Source organism: Cavia porcellus, unplaced genomic scaffold (assembly GCF_034190915.1).
Source record: "Cavia porcellus strain 051 isolate PalLab524CR breed Dunkin Hartley unplaced genomic scaffold, mCavPor4.1 scaffold_19, whole genome shotgun sequence".
Classification (NCBI taxonomy): domain Eukaryota; kingdom Metazoa; phylum Chordata; class Mammalia; order Rodentia; family Caviidae; genus Cavia; species Cavia porcellus.
The window spans coordinates 14,302,980-14,324,136 of NW_026947502.1; the positions used below are offsets into that span (position 1 = coordinate 14,302,980).

At 36.1% G+C, this 21,157-nt stretch overlaps 1 protein-coding gene across 4 annotated transcripts in view; it reads right to left on the bottom strand.

Annotated features, from left to right (window-relative positions):
• Positions 1-1,982: 1,982 nt before the first annotated feature.
• Positions 1,983-21,157, bottom strand: part of Rnf145 (ring finger protein 145) — a 43,819-nt gene continuing 24,644 nt past the window's right edge. For 3 of the 4 annotated variants that reach the window (XM_063230714.1, XM_063230713.1, XM_063230715.1), the window contains exons 5-11: positions 18,278-18,513; positions 15,583-15,758; positions 12,242-12,382; positions 8,671-8,853; positions 6,850-6,997; positions 5,978-6,334; positions 1,983-3,577 (exon numbers count right to left, since the gene is read on the bottom strand). In XM_063230714.1, coding sequence (XP_063086784.1) covers positions 3,212-3,577; positions 5,978-6,334; positions 6,850-6,997; positions 8,671-8,853; positions 12,242-12,382; positions 15,583-15,758; positions 18,278-18,513 — 1,607 coding nt within the window. In that variant the 3' untranslated portion in view covers positions 1,983-3,211. Of the gene's footprint in view, positions 3,578-5,977; positions 6,335-6,849; positions 6,998-8,670; positions 8,854-12,241; positions 12,383-15,578; positions 15,759-18,277; positions 18,514-21,157 lie in introns of those variants that run through there. The other variant, XM_063230716.1, reaches the window with a different exon arrangement.

A 21,157-nucleotide genomic window follows, 5' to 3' on the forward strand; every position in this document is an offset into this window, starting at 1 on the left:
GTGTGATGCTGTTGGAGCTCTAGTTTTTCAAAACCCAGTGTGAAAGCTACTAAAATGCAAAGCTTATCTTCTAACGTTTGAATTAACACCTTGTTTACTGGTACTGAAGTATCTAGAAGGGCCTTGCTTCATTATCAGTTACACGCACAAGTCCTTGCTTTTAAACTTGGAAACTACAAAATTTTCTTTTAAATTTACAAACATGCACAGTACTTCCGATGAGCAGTACACATGAGACGTTCCACATTTAAGACATTCAAGCCCCCCCGTGAGGGGCATCAGGAAGCCCCGTACTGAATCCAATGTTTGAAATCAGACCTCTACTGGACGCACAGCATTATTTAGGTTACTAGAACAAGTTTTACAAAGTGCAAAAGAACTTCACAACATAGAAATATGTTAACAAAGGGTTCAGATTGTTCAGTACTAGCTTTGAAGTCAAAGTTCACAGTGATAAGACTTTATTATTAAATTTTTAATACAGATCAAGAATGAAAATAAGTACGCAGTATCTGAAAAAGTGGAAAACACTACAGTTAGGAAAAATGGTATTTTGACTATGTTCTCAAGATGCGTGAATATAGTCAAAAGGAAATACAATCTAGTTTTCTTTTTTGCTGGTTAAACTTTGCATCTTTCTAGGTCAGAATGTCTGCAGTGAATTAGAAATCATTACAAAAATGACAAGCCAAATCTTTGAAATATGTAAGGCATTGTACAGCTCTGCCATCTCAGTTACCAGAACAAGAAAAACAGAAGTTCCCAATCGGGTATGGTCATTCACAGGCATGTTCCAATTTCTGAATGCGTCCAACAACTGCTCCAAACAGTGCTCGCCAGCAAGTCGCTTTGCAGACTGCAGAAGACAACTTCTGTACTTTTTGTAGCCCCTGCGGTGGTTTTAGCCAAGGGATAGTGATCAGAAGCAATGTTCATGCCTGGAAATGGGATGTAATCAATAGCCTTTGCGAGTCCTTGCCCTTTGACATGACCACCAGGGAAGTTCGAGTGTGTGTCCTACACAAGGGATCCCTGCCAACTGGACACTGATGTATCACATGTGCAGGAAGCAAAAACATTTGCTATTTTAGAGCCACTGAAAATTGTGAAGGTATCATCACCCCTACTGACTCTGAGTGAAGCAAAAGGTGCCCAGCTATAGACAGGTGTCCAATGGGCTGTGGAGGGGCTCACGAGCCTGGTAATATAGCTGGGGTCTATCAGCTATGTGCATGAAAAACTGTATGATGTGAAACTGAGCAGTCCCTACTTGTATTAAAATGCCTGAGTATTTCTCCTGATGGAAGACTCAGTGATCTCACACGGGTACTTAGTGCTCAAGACAACCAACTTCCACATAACCATGAACGATTTCAATGTCACCTTTCATTTCAATGTCATTCCTTTAAGCAGGGCGCCATGTTTAATATCTGAACATGTTCCTTTTTCACAAATATTAAAAATCACTTTTAAACCCTCTATCAGCAATGCTGGTCTTCGGACAGCAGCTTCATTACCACTAGAGGGAGCCATCTGCCTTGTTTTCTGTCTACTATGATCAGCAAACAGATGGTGACAAGCACCTAGCTATACCTGGGGAGAAATTCACTCCAATCTAGTCGAGACTTTTTGAAACACTGCACTATGCTAGTGTCAGACTAGATGGATAGCCATTTGGGAAGGTATGAAATGTCCTCACACACCCTCAAAGGTGGATTTAGGGCGTCTGAAGTAGGGACTAGAAATACTTTTTTTTTTTTTTTAATCAAGGCTTCCCAGATGTTTCCAGTACACAGCTGAGTTTGCTACCACTGGCCTGGGAGATTTCAACCAACTCGTCCTTTTCCAAGACTTCTGCCACCTGCAGGGCAGTGTCTGTAATGGGGACCCCTCTATCTGGTTCAGCTAAATAAAACAGAACCTCCTGAGAATAGAATTTCAAACACTTTACAGTACACATAAACCACAGGGACAAAACACAGTTATCATCAAATTTAAATTTATTAAGACATTTGGTTATGTCTGTCATTCTACTTCCAAATCTGCTACTAAAAACAAAGTCACATCCCACATTAGGAATACCAAGTCTGAAAAACACTTTTTGAGCCAAGCCTACTGTATAAATAAATGACTAGTTTCTTTTCATATCAAAATTCCCATAAAAAAGTACATCCCCCCTCCCCAGTTCTACCTGTAGCCATGATGAATGTAAAAATTTAAATATGACACATCCTTGTCAAAGAAAAGGTGCAAAATCTATTAACAGCTTTAAAAGTGGCATTTGCAGAGTGTGATCATACAGTTATGTACTCATTCCCAAAGTGCAAATATTGCCATAATTTAACACTGTTTTGATTCGGTTGCGAGAATTAAAACATACACAAGATTGAGAAGTACACCCAGGGCCTACATCAGTGCCCTAAAGCCCCTCCCACTTTGGCCTCCTTCACTAAAGCAAACTCCAAAGTGTTCATTAGAGTTTTAGATCACGTCACGCAGCCAGCAAAGTGTACAATATATTAACAAAAGTTCCATATACAACAAAATAATAAAGACTCTATCATAAAGTTCAAGAGTCTCAGGTAACATGAATGCACCCCAAGTCCCAGCACCCACCCACCCTTTCCCTAAAGCACATCTGAAGTATAAACGTGCTTCCATCTTTGAATACAATCAGTGCTTCTACATCTTTGATTTCACTGCAGCGAATAATCAACTGAGTTTCAATTAATTGAAGGAAAAGGGGGTGGAGAAAAGGGCTGGTTGCTACACATACTTTACAGCAAGAATGATCCTGTCTCACAGAAAGGGAAATGCCAGTTCCACTTCTGCCCACCTCTTCCCTTGCTGTCCTCATGCTCTTTATTCTTTTCCTCAGCCCCTTGCAAACATTTAAATCTGATTGTTCTTATGCCTCACAAGAATGGGGCTATTCTCGAAATCGCTGAGGCTGAATTTTCTTGGCAAACCTCTGGAAAACATCAGCACAGAACATATAAATACACTGTGACTAGCATACATTGCATCATTTCTCCCACAACGTCAAGAGAGGAAAGCAGGTGGTTTCCACTGTGAGTGCGTCCTGGAATAGAGCACTAGAATGTCAGTTTCCTACCAATTCATCCCAGACACCCGCCCCTCAGGTCTGAGCATGAATAAATGCATCTTGAGCCAGCTTCTCCAGAGAACCAAAGTCACTGCTGCTTCTCCTCTAGGCAGACTCAACTGGACGTGATTCATCTCTCAGACTCTGCCGGTGCTCTCCAGGGCAGACATCCCCTTTCTGGCTCTCTGGTCTTCTGGTGATGCGCTCAACACTGTCCTCAGAACCTTCCTGCACCCCCGTCCCTGGAGGATGCTCACGGTCTGGGGGTTCAGTACCTTCCTGAAGAATGATGTTTTGCTCAGCTCCCGCCTGAGGCTGTGGAGCGGGGTCCGTCCCTAATCCTGTAAGCTGAGAGGAATTTTTGAGGTGGCAATGGCACAGAGGGCAGGTCTCCTGCACATACAGCCACTTCTTAAGACAGCCCGCGTGGAAGAAATGACTGCACGGCGTGATCACAGCTGATTTCATATCCTAAAAGAAGGGCCAAAAACGTACCTCATAAATGTCTTCCATCTAAAAATTTTTGCTGCCACCCCCAAAGTTCTGGCTTCAACATTCATTATAACAGAGTATCTATAACACTAATCTTAAGAATAAAATTCATTTTACTTCAGTAATAATCCTATATGGCTACCAGAGAACCCTTATACGAACAACGTAAGAATCAATGGCTAAGTAACTTTTTTAAAAATAAGGAAAAAAAAAAAAAAAGAAGAAACTACCTTCTTAACTGATTTGGGTACATGTGAAACATGTGAAACAAAGTTTATACAACTATAGCAGTATGATTACTTGAGCCATTGGTAAGCCACAAGTGTAATTATTACCTCAGAAAATCTAAAGAACAAAGGACTTTTTCCACTGTTACACTTCAACACAACTTACCATATTATCCCAAGATGAAAGTATTTGCAAAGAGACAAAAATCAGCCACGTAACACCAGGGTATTGGCAAGGAAGTGACAACTTTATTACAGCCATTGTGTATAACCCAGTTTTAAATATTTGGTTGTCAAAGCTAATGTTTCTCAGTATGCATCACAATCATTTGAGATCAACATACACTCTTGGGCAAGCCCAGACCTATTACATCAGTATATGTGACCATATGATTCCTAAATTTGTACTTTTAATAGGTGCCTTTCATGTACACATGTATGATAACCACCAGAATAAAAAGTGGCACATTTTGTATTAATAGTTCTTGTATAAAATACATATGGGGAAGGAAGCCTGAGGACTTGAAGTTGAAATTTTAAGGATACACATTTGATGAATTCACCATTAATTTTGCTTAAAGTCCCAAAACAACAAAGTGTGAATATCCCAGAAATTCCTTGCCAAGAACTGGTAACAACTGGGAGTCAACTCAGAAGCAGAAAGCCATCCAAAGCCAAGCAGCCAGCTAGGAAGCTAAGCAATTCTATTCTCATGTTCCAGGTAATTTCAGCAGGGAGTTCTAGCACCTCAAAAAAAGTGATGTGACAACAAGAAATACAAACAGAGGACTCTTGAATCCCAAAGTAGAATATTTAGACACTGGCTGCTAAAGCTGATGTGCCCTGTGGCTGTATCTGATGTACTTTATTCTGAGTGCACAGTAAGGTTACGTAGTACACAAAACAGCTCGAGAACACTGTAATAATAACCAGGACTATAAGAAGGGCACCTAAACTAAAAAGTGGGGGTGGAGGGAAGGAGCTACCTTATTTTCCAGTCCCCTCAAATGCAAAAATAAGCTGGCAAACATTGTTTTACTAATATTCAAAAATGTTCTAACCACAGTTAAAAAAAGAAAGTGTGCATATAAATATATATGTATATGTAAGTATGTATTAGTTATATTTTATTGAGAAACAATTCTTTTTTTTTTTTTTTTTTTGTCTTTTTCCTTTTTATCAGTACCGGGGATCGAACTCACGACTGCCTGCTTGCAAGGCAGGTGCTTATGCCGCTGAGCTAAATCTCCAGTCCCGAGAAACAATTCTTATTCTTGATAGTTTCAACCACATACAAATACATACCCCACCTAAACTATAAAAGAAGCCCTGGAGAAAGACATTCCCTGAATACTCCCTGACACCATGGGTCCCTCCACCAGCTCACCTGTAAGAGTGATTTTACATGGAGCACCATTTCTGCTTTTGTCTAGGTTCTGTCCACTCCGAACAATGCAATTCAGTGGAAAGCTGCTGCTTAGTCACCCCCTTGCATAGATGACTGATGACTAAATGAGAGTTTGATTTTATTTCCAAGACCATTTAAGGATTATGTGTAGGTTGTAACAGAAGGCAATCATCAGCTCTGTATGGTACATGAGTCCAATGTGACAGGCATGCCAGCTCCAAGAGTCCACCAGAGGTGGCCATCAACACTTCTCCCCAGCCCTAAACACGAGACCTTGCACCCTAGCAACCCCACATTCTCTCTCCATCTGCATGGAGTACATGAGACTTCTTCCTCCCAGCTTTGGCAACACTAGAAGAAAGAGTCATAACCTTGGCACACCACTTTTCAGAAGCTGCTGACTCGCGATATACAGTGTATATTTGATAGTACACATCTGTGTAAGTGTACGTGGCTATTCAGGAGTAAATATAAAATACACCTGACCTGTTTTTCCTTTTTTTATGGGTGAGCAATAATATTGAAAATAACAGTAATTAGAACTCGAGGGACTAAGGTAAAATTTTAACTGAGAAATAAAATGGAAATACTTTATCGAGTCTTTAATAATTTATGAGGCTCATTTTTATTTTTACCCAGGAATTAATGCTGCTGGAAATTCAAGTTGAATTTGATTAATGTAGCTGCAATCCCAAGAGGTACTCCATATGACCTACCCAAATGGATTGTTAGTGAAGAAGTTACCTGATAACAGATGGCACAGATATCGTTGTGTTTCTCCAGTTGCTCTTTCGTAGCAATGGGTAATGATTTAATCTTATTCACAGCATCCCTGCGGAGAAGAAAGCTCTTCCATCCCAGCTGGGCCCGAAGCCACACATTGTAGTAGGAATGAATGAAGATGATCATTGAGCCCATTACAGTCCATTCTCCAAAGATGGTCTCTGAGACACCATACGCCACCACGCAGAGGGCCACAAGAAACTCCAGCAAGCGATAAGTGCCATTCACATAGTAGATGACATCATCCATGTTTTCCACTGGCTCTTTCCTGAATTCCTCAACCATAAATAAGACGTAAATAAAAAGTGTTCCCAGAACCTGAAAAACAATGTATATATGTATTAAAATAGAATACGAGAACTAATAAACTTTTCCACAGCGTTATACAATAATGCATCCCTGGTCCTTTTAGGATATCATACTTAAAATCTAAGGAGAAGCACCCAGGAAAAGGTAAATAAATGTAACTGGAAGAAAAAGACACTGATATAATTAAAATGCAAATGATCTTAGTTTTCTCTGATTCATTTAAACAGCACCAAATCTACCTTAATTCTCCTCATGCTGTTATCATTTCTGTTCCTCAACTCTCAAAAAAACTTTATTTTTACGGTGAACAACGAATACATTTTCAGCAGCAATGCTGTTTTCTTTGACTTCTGACTGACCAGACAACAAAGATTACCTTTAAGTTATAGTAAGCCGGCCATGTATCATGCAACTATGAGTATTTTCAAGTAGGTATTTAATTTTTAAAAAACACATTTTTTTTTTTTTACTGGGAAGCAAAATTTTAAAAATCAGTTACTACATAAAATTAACCCCAGGCTTACCTGGAGAGAAGTGAGAATGCTACTGGAAATGATGATAAGAAGCCAAAAGTCCATGTGGAAAAACTGGCAAATCATGTAAGCCATGTATGCAGGGAATACCAGTAAAAATAAACAAAGGCTTACAGCACGGAAGTGTTTCCATAAACTCCTGGAAGAGAAAATGATTCAGAACGCCTGCCACTGGGTCAAGCTGTTTACCGACTGCTTCTATTTCTTCAGCAGTTAGAGAACTATCCGTGCTTTTAAGTTCTTCAATGCACTGTAGGAAATTTTTCTAATTCTTCCATTTCACTTGTTTTAAACAGTACTGCCACGTAGCTACTAACAGTATTTTCTTATCATAGGCAATGGTGGGGAAAACAGAACCTAACAGTTGGCCTTTCTTTGCTCTAACAACCCCAAGGGCAGTCTCCTCATCTCGAGTTCACATTGCAGCCTTCCTGAGTATTAACTTCAAAACAACTACCTGGGACCTTCACAGAAGCTTCTTGGTTTGCTCCCTTTTCTAGGCATTTTCTCTACATTTGATTATGGACAAGGAAGCCAGAAGTGAGGCCAGTTGTGCATCCTGCAAAGAACCAGAACTGGATCCATTGCTGCATAGAGCAGTGGAATTACATAATTTTTTCTTTCACTTTCCCAAACTGTCTGTAGTATCCTATCAGTTTCATTAATATATGCTAAATTAACAAGTATAATTAATAACATTTCCAGAGACAACAAAATACTAATTGGACTTAGGTCAAAGCAAACCATTTTTCAGAACTATTAAATGGCTTTTTAACTGAGTTCACCCTTGAATTTAACTTCTTAAACACTTCTACAGAGAAATATTAAACCTCAGAAACAAATTCAAAATAACTATAATTAACTAAAAATGATTAAAATTATCTGAAACCTATCCAAGAGCTGAGAGTTTATTTAAGTGAGTCTTTCAGCCATCCTACCAATTGAGAAAATCTTACAGAACAGAAAGCAATACGGATTACAGAGACACAAAGATAAATCTGTAATTAAAATATTACTTTGGAATGTTTAGAAATTTGATGTCACGATTCTACTTCCCAAGAGGCTGCCTGCCCCAAGCAACAGTTCAAATGTATTTCTATAATCAATAATCGAAATGTGAATCAAATACGGGAAAAAAATAGTGATACTGAATTTCAGGCAATTCTTTACAGAACTTCCTTGCATAAAGTACAAGAGTCAAAAACAGTATCTTTAAAGAACTAAGTTTGTTTTTTAATCCTTAAGAAAACTGATATTATACAAGATACAGATGAATCCAGCTACTGATTTTTTGTCTCAGAAGGTGTCAAGAATTTCTATAAACCTCAGTAAGTTTCAGCTCCCTGAAGAACATCAAATGAGGCTGTCGCTTTATAAACATCCATCTTTAGGACAGTACGGCAGCCTTTATTTTTCTCTTCTTCGCTTGCATCTTTCTCACTGCTTCTTCTCCTTTAGCACTATACAAAATAAAATGACCTATTACTTACTGTGTCTGCTGGACTAAATATGCTCTATACTTTTAATTTTAAAACTGGACATGTAGAGAAAATACTAATTTTTTCTGAAGAAAGTTTGCCTACATATAACACAGTCTGGTGTGGCTTTTAACTATAAAAATATTGAGGAGGAAAAAGATTAGAAAAGTCAAACCAAACACTTCGTAACGGAAAACTAACCAACTTGTTGAACTAACCTAATACCAATCAATTGTCCTCTTATTTTCCATCTTATAACATTTATTAAATATTTAGGTAACAAATTCAAAGAATACTGCATAAAACAAACCAAGAACAACAGGAAGTTTCTTACTTATCTCTAGATGCTCCAAGCGCCAAAACAATAGGGTCTGCGATCTCTAACATGGACTGCAGAATAGAGGCCACCACAATGAAAAGGATGATACTGAGCAGGAAGGCCCGGTGGACCACCTGCAGCTCGATGAGGCCAGTCTGCACGGCCAGGATTAACAGCGTCACTCCTTCCGTCATGCCCCTAAGAATAAAAAGTGGACAGCTTTATAAGTAAACAACCCAAATCTCCTTTAATGCCAAGAGAAAACAACCCATAATCTTAGCTGTTACATATTCTTGAATCAATTCTAATTCAGACTAAAACCTGATCAGCATGTAATTTCATGTCTTACAGCATTGTGATCCCTTATAGCTACACATATCTCTGTATGTGTAAAACTCTACTTGCTAATATTTTAGTATACAATGAAGGAAAAAAACACAATTTCAAAGGTAAATATTTTTCTAGCCAGACTACATTAAAGAGCCATGTACTTTACCACACTTACACATCCATTGTATACTATTTTTACATCATGAACTATATGCTAATTGTAAAAGTTAAAACACAGGTGAATGTCTTCATACTCTTGGAGAGGAAAACATCTCTTTATGAAGCAATGCCCTGATTGACATGTACTGAAATTTTTTTTCTTGAAATCAACTGGATTTTTTTTAATAATAAACTGGATTTTTAAAAAAATAAACAAGAAAAGAGAAAGAAAACCGTAAGAACCAGTAGCACAGACTCAAAAAGGACAGCAATCTCTCCCAAAATTTAAAGACCCAACCCCAAAGTGGGCATCCGAAATGAATAGGTACTTCGCAGATTAAGAAGTACGAACAACAAATAAATATACAATAAGATGTCAACATCACTGGTCATTCAAGAAATACATATTAAAACAATACTGACTCCATTTTACTCCAAAAAACAAAAATGCTATCATCAAGAAATGAATTAATGCTGATGAGGCTGAGGGAGAAAAAGAAACATTTCTCCACTGCAGGTAGGAATATAAAGTGGTACTAGGGAAATCGAAGAGGAGATTCCTCGAAAAACTGAAACCACAGGTTCCATTTGACCCAGCTGTTCTCCTTCTGGGTATCTTCCCAAAAAAGCTAAGATGATCACACCACAGTGCGATATATATATATATATTTCCATGTTCACAGTAGCACTATTTATAATAGCTAAATCTCAGCCCATCAAAAGATGAATGTGTAAAGAAAATGTGGTATCTACACACACTGGAGTACTACTGTCAGAAAGGAGGCTAACCTTGGGTCATCTGTAGGAAAATGGATGCACCTCAAGCCCACAATCCTTAAGTGAAAAAAATCAGAAACACAAGTTTAAACATTACATTCTCTTCTATGAAGAACCCAAAGAATAAATAAGGAGCATAATACAAGCTAGATATTAAAAAGCAGGAAGAACAGGTTGAAATGGGAAGGGAAACAAAGGGTTGGGGGAGGGAAAAGGAAAAGAAAAAAATGTAAGGAAAAAATGGAAATAAGTCTTTTATAAATGGAGAGGGGAAGAAGGGCTAAAGAGAGAGGAGGGCGACGGGGAAAACAATGAAGATACAGTCCACAGAGGTAAAAACTCCCTGTGATGTGGTCAGTATGTATGTCACACACGTACTGAGAACAAAATCAAGTTAAAAAAGTAATTTAAAAAACCAAAGTTAAATAAGGAAAATTGAGTCCTTACTTGATAAAAACAAATTCTCTTATTAGGAATGAGCATTCTCTAGTACTTGTTTTTCCAAAAGATTCAGTTTGAAATACATAGTATAAAATGACATTGTATCTGGGATTATCTCCAAATAATTGCAGCCACGGCATTATGGGGATGGAGACAGTGAATGGAGCCCATAGGGGTACATATGCAAGAGACTAGACATGGATGATAAAGGGATTCATTTTACTATTATCTAAGCTTTATTGGTTTGAAATTTTCCAACTATATGCTTTAAAAAAAGACACTCAAAAAAAAAGACACTCAAGGTTTATACATGCCTGGAACTTCTCCTAAAAAGTTTACAAGAACTGGAGCTGGGGATTTAGCTCAGCAGCATAAGCACCTGCCTTGCAAGCAGGCAGTTGTGAGTTCAATCCCCGGTACCAGTTTAAAAAAAAAAAAAAAAAAAGTTTACAAGAACTGTACCTGTGATGATATGAACAGCTACTTTGAAAAAAATGAGACACTATGGTTGCCACTGCTGATTATGAAGTCCAGTAAGGCTTTTGTTCTGTTTTGATTGGTTTTAGTCTGTTTTGTATTATTTAATTTTAACACATCTGAAGGTATGGACAGCTACTTTGAAAAGAACAAAAGACATTAAGGTAGCCATTGTTGATTTTCCTATTGTATGGTTTTGAAGACCTATAAATGCTTTCATTCTTTTGTTTTGAATGGTTTTACACTGTTTTTGTTTTGTATGAGTTTATTCTATATGAAGATATGGACAACTATTTCGAGGAATTAAATGGGAGACATTATGGTAGCCACTGTTTATTTCCTATTGTCTTGTTTTGAAATCCTGTGTTGACGGCATTGTTTTGTTCTGATCTGCTTTCTTCTGGTTTTGTTTTATTCTCTTTAAAATAAAAATTTTTTAAAAAGACACTCATTGCAAGGATCTCACAGCAGTATTGTTTTCTAGTATCAAAGCAACAAAAATGAGACACATCCACATAATGGAATTCTCTCATCAAAAGAATGAGATGTATTATATGTTAACATAAGAAAACTCTTTGTAAAATACACTCTCTGCAAAATAAATGGTACACATAGACTATAAAATGAACCCAGAAAACCCCAATATATATAAATATACTTTTCTCTAGAAAATTTTAAAATAGCTATCTAAAGTTGCTGCTTTGGGGGAAAGGAAAGAGATGCAGGGGAAGGTAGCTGTCACTTTTCATTTTGTAAATGATACAAATTTTGTATTTTTGCATGAATTATTTTTCTTTTTCCCATGACTCTGCCTGATTTTCTGATTTAGTTGTTGCTAGAATAAGCAAGAAGACTGTGAACTAAGGATTTCAAGAAGAGACTAAATAAATGGTTTTAAGAAATGTTTACATAAACTTATGTAAATGACATCATTAAATTCCTATAGGAAGACAACAGAAATGATGAAAAGTTCTAGAATCATAGTGATTAAAAAGCAAAAAGACTTAACTCTTTTGCATTCTCATTAGTGCATCTTTTGGAACTGTAATAAACTATATTCAAATTATGTTAAAATATATCAAAAAACTAAACAAAAAGTATCTAACAGCAATTAGATTTTTAGTAGAGCTACTCTTACAACTTCAAATGGGAATAAACTTTAAAAAACCTCCTAAGGAAATGAAGAAAAGGAAAAGTATCAAGTATTCATCATAATATACATACAATTAATATACATCACCTTTACATGGGAATTTATCTTTTCATCCAAATACAACTACTTTAAAAAAAACTAAAAATTCCATTTCCTTTTAAAATTCATGAATGAAAGAAATTCACTGGGCTACTTTTCAAGGTATCTGGAGGATTTCAATTACTAGATATATTCAAATAAAGAACTTACCTGTTCATGGCAGGATCATTCATGAAAGCTCTATAACCCTGCAAGTAAAACTTGCACAGAGTCAGGACACCCAGGGCAACAAAGGAAACCGTGAAGACCAGGCCCAAAAGAGAGTAAGGAGTGCTGCAGCATTCAGCAATGCTGGAAGAAAAATGAGGGTATCAGTACATCGGAATGAATCTTCTATTTGGAATAATAGCTTCTAAATAACCACCAAACTTGTTTACATCATCTTTAAATCATCTCAAAGAGAATCTGGGGTAAAGTCAACCATTCATTCCAAAATAATTTAAATCATTTTACTCAAACCTGTGTTTTTTCTGCCTCTTTGGCAGATACCAGGTACATACAGCACCATGTTTTAAACAAGGTCTGTATTATTTACCATCATTTTTAAATAGAACAAAAATCAGAGTTTAGAGTTTTGTTCAAACCTTGAAAACCATAGTTAACACGATGGTAAGTATTCAAAAGAATCGTGCACTGCTGTCCATTGTTCTTTCTGAGAAATGATGGTCACTGGAATTATTCAGACTGTAGTGCTAATATGGTTACTTGTTAAAATTCATTATTTCACCAAACTATATGGAGCACCCCTAACGCAAACACACACAATCCTCCAACTACAAGTGTCAAACATAGTCCTGGTACTTAACTGTAATTTAGGTTTAGATAAATAAATTTTTTAAACAGTTACTTTACAAACATGCCCAAAACCACTTTAAAATAATTTTAATAACAAATTTTACCAACAATTTTGCTGCAATACCACCTATGAAGTAACTGTAAGACCAACTAAAGCTCAGAAATACTTTCGCTGGACATACTAAAAATTAACTTATGGGTATAAGTAAATTGGAACTATTATGTACTAATGAGTTAGATTTTGCATTTATACCTTAAGTTAGAATTTCATTTATATAATACATGAGGACTTCATTCAAGGAAACTAATGCCTATCATTTAGCACGTAGCAAGTCAGCCAATTCCTGAAATTTACTATATAGGGCCATGCATCTATTTACATATCTTTCCCTTACAACTGCTTATAAGTTAATTTTTAAGTAAAAACATGTAATATGTAGACCCATGTTAGTATATTAGTGATGAGGAAAAAAAGTTTCATATTCCTTTAGGAGCCAGAATAACCAGCAGTCATGGTAGTTGATAGCTAAATTTGTAACATTTTTACAAATCTAAATTTCTAAAATGCTTAACACTTTTCTGACAGAAATCATTAAATACTTAAGTCATTAAGGATGAGAATCATAACTGAAAATGCTAAGACTTCATTCTCACTAAAAAGTCTAAACAGTTCACTAAAGTTTCACTATATATCTATATTGATCTCCATACTTAGAGAAATTGTCTGCTCTCAAAATGTATGATTTAAAAATATATATATATGATTTAATTATATATCCAGGAGGAGGATATTCATTTTTCTCTCACTTCAGCAAAGAATCTGATACAAAGAAAACATACTAAAGAATCATAAAGGGGAAGTGAAAGCTCTGGGGAAATTTACTAAAACTTTTCTTCCCTATTCCCTTTAATAAAAAAAGAGATATATTTATTGATAAAAGTTTCTACATTCTGTCTGTTAAAAAAATCATTTTGTTTTTCAGTTGTCCACATGTGCCTTTTTGTTGCTGTTTGTTTATTCAGGGTATTCTGGTAAAACTCCAACCCTCTTTTTGGAAATAAACTGTTTTTGACAAGGACACACATAAAAATATAACCTGACACACAAAAGTATCAAGAAACACATCAAACTCTTACAGAGATATAAATTAACAAAAGAACTAATATGAGACACTTCTCAATTAAACTTCTCAAATCAAAACATTCTCATCTTGAGAAATGGGAATGTATATAGCCATGTGTAGAAATAGCATTTTGGCAAGGTATCTAAAATCTCACTATTATTTGCTTTGCAAATATGTTTCAATTCATTCAGTCTAGTGACAGAGTCTAGTCTATGCTACATTTTAAATTTGATTGCGTTATAACAATCCAGCTTAAAGCACAATCAACTGCAGTCCCACGATGCAGTTATTAACTGAATTTTCTCTTTAAATTCAGGAACTTTGTGGATCATTTAAAATTTCTGCATAAAACCTCCATAATATTTATATAAAAATACATACTAAGCATATTAATAATTCATCATTCAAATGTGTCTGACAGTGATACCAACTTATTGCATTTGTACATAAGCGACTTTAAAAATTAAAGATGACTTATTTTCACAAAACACAAAACCTGACTACTATTTGTTAAGACAGGTACTACCAACACATTTTGATTGATTGGATTATGTATTTATTTATTGACTTAGATTCATGTCAATGTTGTCAATCTTAACAAATAACATGCTAACAACTCAACACTTGTCTCCAATTTCTCACTCTCTACACCACTAGGTGCACAGTCCTGCAGAGGACCCCATGGCTGAATAGCAATGGCTCTATCAGCTACAACTAAAAACTTTTATCTGCTTTTTACTTACAGAAAGACAGGTTTTCATTCTTGTCTTTTAAGTGACAATAAACCAGGGAACTAAGATGTACTGTATATCAACGTGCTAGAGTCTGAGGGCCTGTGATTCAAACTTAAGACTGGAAAGAATAGATGTGGATAGCATAAGCCCACACTAAAGATACTGCGGTAAGAAACAGACTCGAATGATATAAAACGAACACAAAACAACCTAAACTAAATCTTAAAAACCAAGTTCTAGAATTTCATCCATTACTTATATCTCAGTCCTGAAGAAAACATTAAATAAGGACACAGTAAAATGAATAGAAAAGTCGCAGTCTTAACTTAAATGAGGCCTGAGTGTCAGTCCTGCTTGTAACTGCTTGAGTGCCACTTGCCTGGGTAAGTTATACTCTTGATGGTTTCCTCAGGTATAAAATGATAATGACACACACACACAAAAGACAACAACAATGAAAGTACTACCTTTCGGGGTTGCTGGATTAAATGCAAGGCAATGTGTTTAACAATGTGACATATATTAAACAATAATAGATTTTTTCCTGATCCAGAAATTCAATACTGGAAAAAATACTTAATACTTTGTTATGTACTTTTCCATAAACCATATGCTGTACTTTGGTTCCAGAACACCAAAATATAATCAGGATTTTTCTGTTAGTATGCTCCTACACTGCCAGACTAGGGTACCCACCAGATGAGAATCTTACCATAGTTAAATATGAAGTTATATAATACAATTTATAAAAGTAATCTTCAAAACTTAATTACACTTATATCACAATTTTCTCTTCCCGTGGTCACAGATATAAATATCACAGGCCCTAGTTAATTACCTTGTGAGAAAAAGGAACAGCAGTCTCTCCCGTGATGCTGGCTGATCTCGAGTACTGAAATAGGAGTATATCTGAAGAGCAAATAAGACGAGCCAGAAAACCATGAACAAAACAGGGACTACCAGCTGATTCCACAAGGACATTCCCAAGGCTAGAAGACCATATACTTCTACCACCTAGGATAAGGAAACAAGATAGGAAGACATCTTTTTTTGGGAGAAAATATTTTATATCATCAATGAACGCTTTTAAAGACCCAAGTGTTTAATGTACTTACGATAAAAAAACAGCTTTTTTTTTTTTTTTGCAAGATCCTTTCAGTAAAATTCTATACACAGTAAACTGCTTTAAAATGTAGTGATTCTTACATTACTAACATTCAGTAGAGGCACATCTCTGGGTAGTAATCTGACCTAACAGCTTAAGGATAAGGTCAAAATAAGGTCATGTTCACAACAAAATACCTCAAAGGTAGTTCAAAGAAATGAAGTAATCACTCATGTCCAAATAACCCAGATTAGCATGAATGATACAATTCTGTTTAAGGGACTGGGAAAAAGGGAAACATAAGAATTTTTCAGGCTTTCTTCACCGGAGTTAAGTCATAGGTAAGACACAGTTCAATGGAAGGCACAGGTCTATCTGTGCAGTGGGGAAATTTACTCTACTGCAAAAATAATTCTTTTCCCCACAGACAAATGCTCAAACACATGCTCCTCCTGTGTATTCATCAAGCAGAAGTTTTCAACTTATTTGGTTGGTCAAGCACATTACACTCAAGAAAAAGGTATATACTCAAAAACATAATAATCTAACTCAGTATACTGGCGTTCCGGTTTATAAAACAACCCCTTATTAAGACTGAGTAGCAAAAATCAATTCCCAGAATCTCATTTAAACCTAAGATCACAGCTGTAATTAAGTTTTTAGAGTTACTAAGCCAGTGACCAGATCCTGGGAACCCAACAGGATTTTGCCAGGCAGCCTAAAAATCCTAATACACTACCATCTGGTCTTGCTGGAATTTCTCACTGTGATACCAGGATATTTCGATAAACTATAAAGAGATTTATGAGTATTAAACTCAAATACATTGATTTGCAGATTAACCTACAATTTTTCATCAGTAAAACAAATGCTTTTTCTGAAGCCTAATTTCTCATTTTCCCAACTAGAAAATAATTTTTAGGCACACATAATGGCACATGCCTATAATCCCAGAACTCAAGAAGCTGAAGCAGGAAAATTGTCATGCATCTGAGAGCGGCCTGGACTACGTGGTGAGTTCAATGTCAGGCTAGAATATACAAGCAGACTGTCTCAAAAAAACAAACTAGAAAACATTTTAAATAACCTGCTAACTAGCTGTAGTATACTACTACTACTAAAGGCAAACTTCTTACTGAGAGGTAGCAAACAAGTTTCTTATTTTCCATTCAAGGTATAAACTAGTAAAAAGTCTAACAGCTTCCATTTCTTGCTTATTCAATTCTTCCCAAGGAACAAATCTCACAACCTATAGTTTATTTCTCATTATCATGTCCAGTGATATGTGAATCATATGGCAACCACAGGAATAAACACAACATTAAAAATAGATTCTATGCATGATAATTAAGTATTTAATATTCAAGATCACTAAATACTGTAAAAGAAGCTAGCTCCACAAAACAAAATTTTAAAAAGTTGTTACATTTGCTATTCTCACTCTATAAATAACTATGTACAGCCCTTTGTCATGAAATATTTCTACACTAAGGGCATGGAAATAATCTCTTCTTTGAAAGATCCACACCTGGGAAACTGCCCATAACAATTATTAAGATGAAGTAAGAAGACAGAATCTGGCTAAGGCCCAGAGCTTAATTACGGAATTCTTTCTGGATGATTTTGCCCCTGGGCTCATGAAAGAACACTTCTCTCAATAGGTAGTACCAGTTTGGTCAGTCTGAGAGTTTCTATACCATGAGGTCAAATATACACAATGAAAAAGTTGAAAAGAATAACCATGCTAACATCCTCTCTTTACACTAATATCTCAGGTTTAAGGATTTATCTTACACACTGAACCTTAACAAATCCAACAGAAATATTTACCTCCCAAATGTGTATTGTTTGTATTTGGGAGTAATTTGCCTAAAAATGGGCGGCAGGTTACTCCAAGAAGAATGGTACAGTTGTCAGTTCAGGCTCTTATATGAAATCTCTAAATAAATCAGATAAAAGGAAAAAGCTGCAGTCACACAAAGACTATAAACAGGTCAATCAGGATTTGACCTTTAGGTATTCCATACTTAATTATTTTTGTCTTCATTACAATAGCTAACACATACTTAACATCATCTGCCTGGCACTGAACTCATTTAAAGCTGACAGCAACCCAATGAGAAAAAGTACAGTGCTATAATTAGCTTCACTTCACAGAGTGAGGATAAGTGATCATCCCAAGGTTACACAGGTGGCAAACAGCAGTCTCAGGGTATGAACTCAAAAGTCTGCTCCCAGAGAACCGGTTCACTTTACTGCAGCATTCTCCACAGAGCTTTGTAAGAATGAACCCTGGGTGCTCCTAACTGGGTTAAAAATAGCTGCTGTCTTGAAAGTGTAAAAAAAAATGTTGCCGTAACTAAGATTGTGAAATAAAAAGAAACTAAATATTTAATATTCATGTGGAATGTTATCCACCTGCTCTTACCTGAACCAATTCTCTATATGCAGACTTAGCAAGGTTATAAGGTACTAAAAGATTAGAGCCAAGGAAATAGAGAACTTCCAATCCGGTAAAAATCATAGCAAATTTGTTGATGATAACAATAGTTTCCAGAGGAACAAGGCAGAGTCGTGCTAGCAGAGGAAGCATGTGAGCTGAGAAGAGCCAAATCTGCTTCGTTTTCATGACACACGAGCATAAGGTACACACCACCAACTGACCTAAAATGAAGAAAAGGTTGCATTTAATTTTGAGCATCTAGTAACTGCAAAAATAAAACAAAATACTGTTGATAAGGATGATAAAACAGCCACTGAAGAAGTCTAAGATTTCTTAAGTGTTTTAAATCAAACTTTAATTTCATCTGACTGTAATTACATTCTCACATGCACTGTGAATTCTAAATACTAATTCCTCAGAGCCAATTTGAAAAACGCAGCCCAAATTCTCCACTGGTCTCCATCGTATTTCTGATGGCATACATAACATGAATAAACCTTTTTTTAAAATGTCTAAATGAATTTTACAGTAATTGTTAGTATATTTCAAATACAGCTCTTTTTCCAAAGCTACTAAACATTCAACTATTCTCAAAAATAGGCATAAAATCTAAGAGATATAATCACTTGTCCAACATCACACTTCAACAAAATGATTTATCCTGTGGTTTTTTTCTATGTTTATTCTTATAAGACCACGTAAACCTCTCAATAACTTAATCATCAGTTAAAACTGTGACATTCAAACAAATTTTTCTCACTCAGAATTATACAAAATTATAGGAAATTAAAAACACAGGAAAACAGAAAATCCTCAATCCTCCATACTGCCACTCAAACAATACTATGCATACTATATCCATTAAATAACAGATATCTGAAACATGGTTTAAGTGTTCAACAGTTAACTATTCACACTATTTACTCCCTTTTCAGATTTATTCTACATAATCATACGTGTAGACTATGTTTAATATTAGATATGTTTACTTTTTACTCTAAATAACCTTTCATATATTGTCTTTGGGTTTATGTAGGAACTTCATATTTTTCTATTCTGATGACAAAGCCACCTTGTGCCAGTTCAATGACTTGCTTTGTATGCTATTTCTTGGAGATACTTAAAACATGTTTATACAGATTAAGAATCATTCAGTCAAATCCTCTCCCTCCCTGACAATGAAAAGCAAAATAAAATTTGGGGATTTTCTACTCACGCACTTGATAGAAAATACAAAACTGGCAACCAGTTACACACACTAAACATGTGTAAAAATCTACTATAAAATGTGTGGTATTTTATCCCACAAAGCATTAACTTTTGCCTTTCTAGAATATTTAAAGAATATGAAAATACTCATAAGTGTACAATATAGCAACACTAAAGAAAATAAGAGAAGAGGCCACCAAAAGAGGTATTTTCACATTTTGGAATACGAAAACGAGACAGGAGGCCCGCACTATAGTCTGAGTCCGCCGCTGCTCTTCGCCATGGCCTCAGGAGCTTGTTCTCTACAGGCAGTGAATCTGAGGCTTCTGGCCCCGCGGCAGAGGTGAGAATAGGAGGTGAGGGTGCATCTCAAAAGTTCCTGAAGGACTGCTGTTTAAGTTTATCACTCAGTTCTCAGCAGCTTTCCAGCCACTACCATCAGCTGGCCTACATGACAGATGCTCTTCTAAAAAAGGTGACCGATCCAAGTCAAAAAATTTACAAAGACCGATACTTAGGGGCACCTCCACCAAACAGCCAATCTTAACTGATTGGTCACCATGGAACACACAGGTTGGTAAGCCCTGAAGGGACACCTCCCTTTAATACAGATGAGTAAGAACCCCTAGACAGTTAATAGAACTTATGATTTAATCAATCTCAGATATAGCCTAGGCAAGAGTATGTATGTTTAAATATATCCGGGTGATTCTAAGTCAGGCTTCAGAAACACTGCTCTCTCATGAAATACAAATACCAAAACAAACCAAACAGAAAAAGACCAGAGGAAAGGAACAGAATGCAAGTAGCAAAAGAAAGTTTCAAAAAGATAAACAGGGACACCCACTTCTATCTCTCTTACAGGCTTTTTGCCCCAATAAATATTTCCTGCTCTAAAAATAAATAAATAAACATCATCTAAGAAAATAGATTGCCACAATAAACATTCAGTGAAAACAAGGTGTAAGATATAAAAAATATAAAATGAAATTAAAATAAAACAAAAGAGTGGGATAAAGTAGTGAAATCTCAAAAAGTAAAACACACACACCTTTTTGAAAATGACAAAAACAGCTCAAAAGAAGTACAATATATCAAAATAAAATTAGAGGCTCAACGTAAGAGATTGAAATTCAGTAATTAGAATTCTAGAAAGAAAAGAAAAAACAGCAGGGAAGAAGTTAGGAGCTGGAAGAAGGGATCTCCAGGGAAGGATGCCAGGCAGTGTGGAAGGGCGATGCAGTAGGCTGCCAATTTTCACCATAAAACTGCAGTAGTTTTCTTGACTAAAGATAAGGACACTTCTATAATTAAAAAATTTAAAAACTAAAACTAAAAAAAAAAAGAACTGGAAGAAAATGCTGAGTACTAGGAATGATTAGAAATTTTAATTCTGGTGCATCTTTCTTTCTTCTACACAGAGATACACTTACAGTTCCTTATGCAGCACGATATAAACTCCCCAACGCTGAAACTGCCATCAGTCCACGCCAGTGTATGTGGCGCTCACTGTGGAGTCCCAGCTTCCTTATCTTCTTCCATAGAAGCACAGGACTCATGACAGTCTTCCCGGGAGAAGGGGAAGGGAGAGGAGGGAGGACCGTATTTTCATTGGAATCTCCCTTCACTCCAAAAAAGAGCAACTGTTTCTTCATG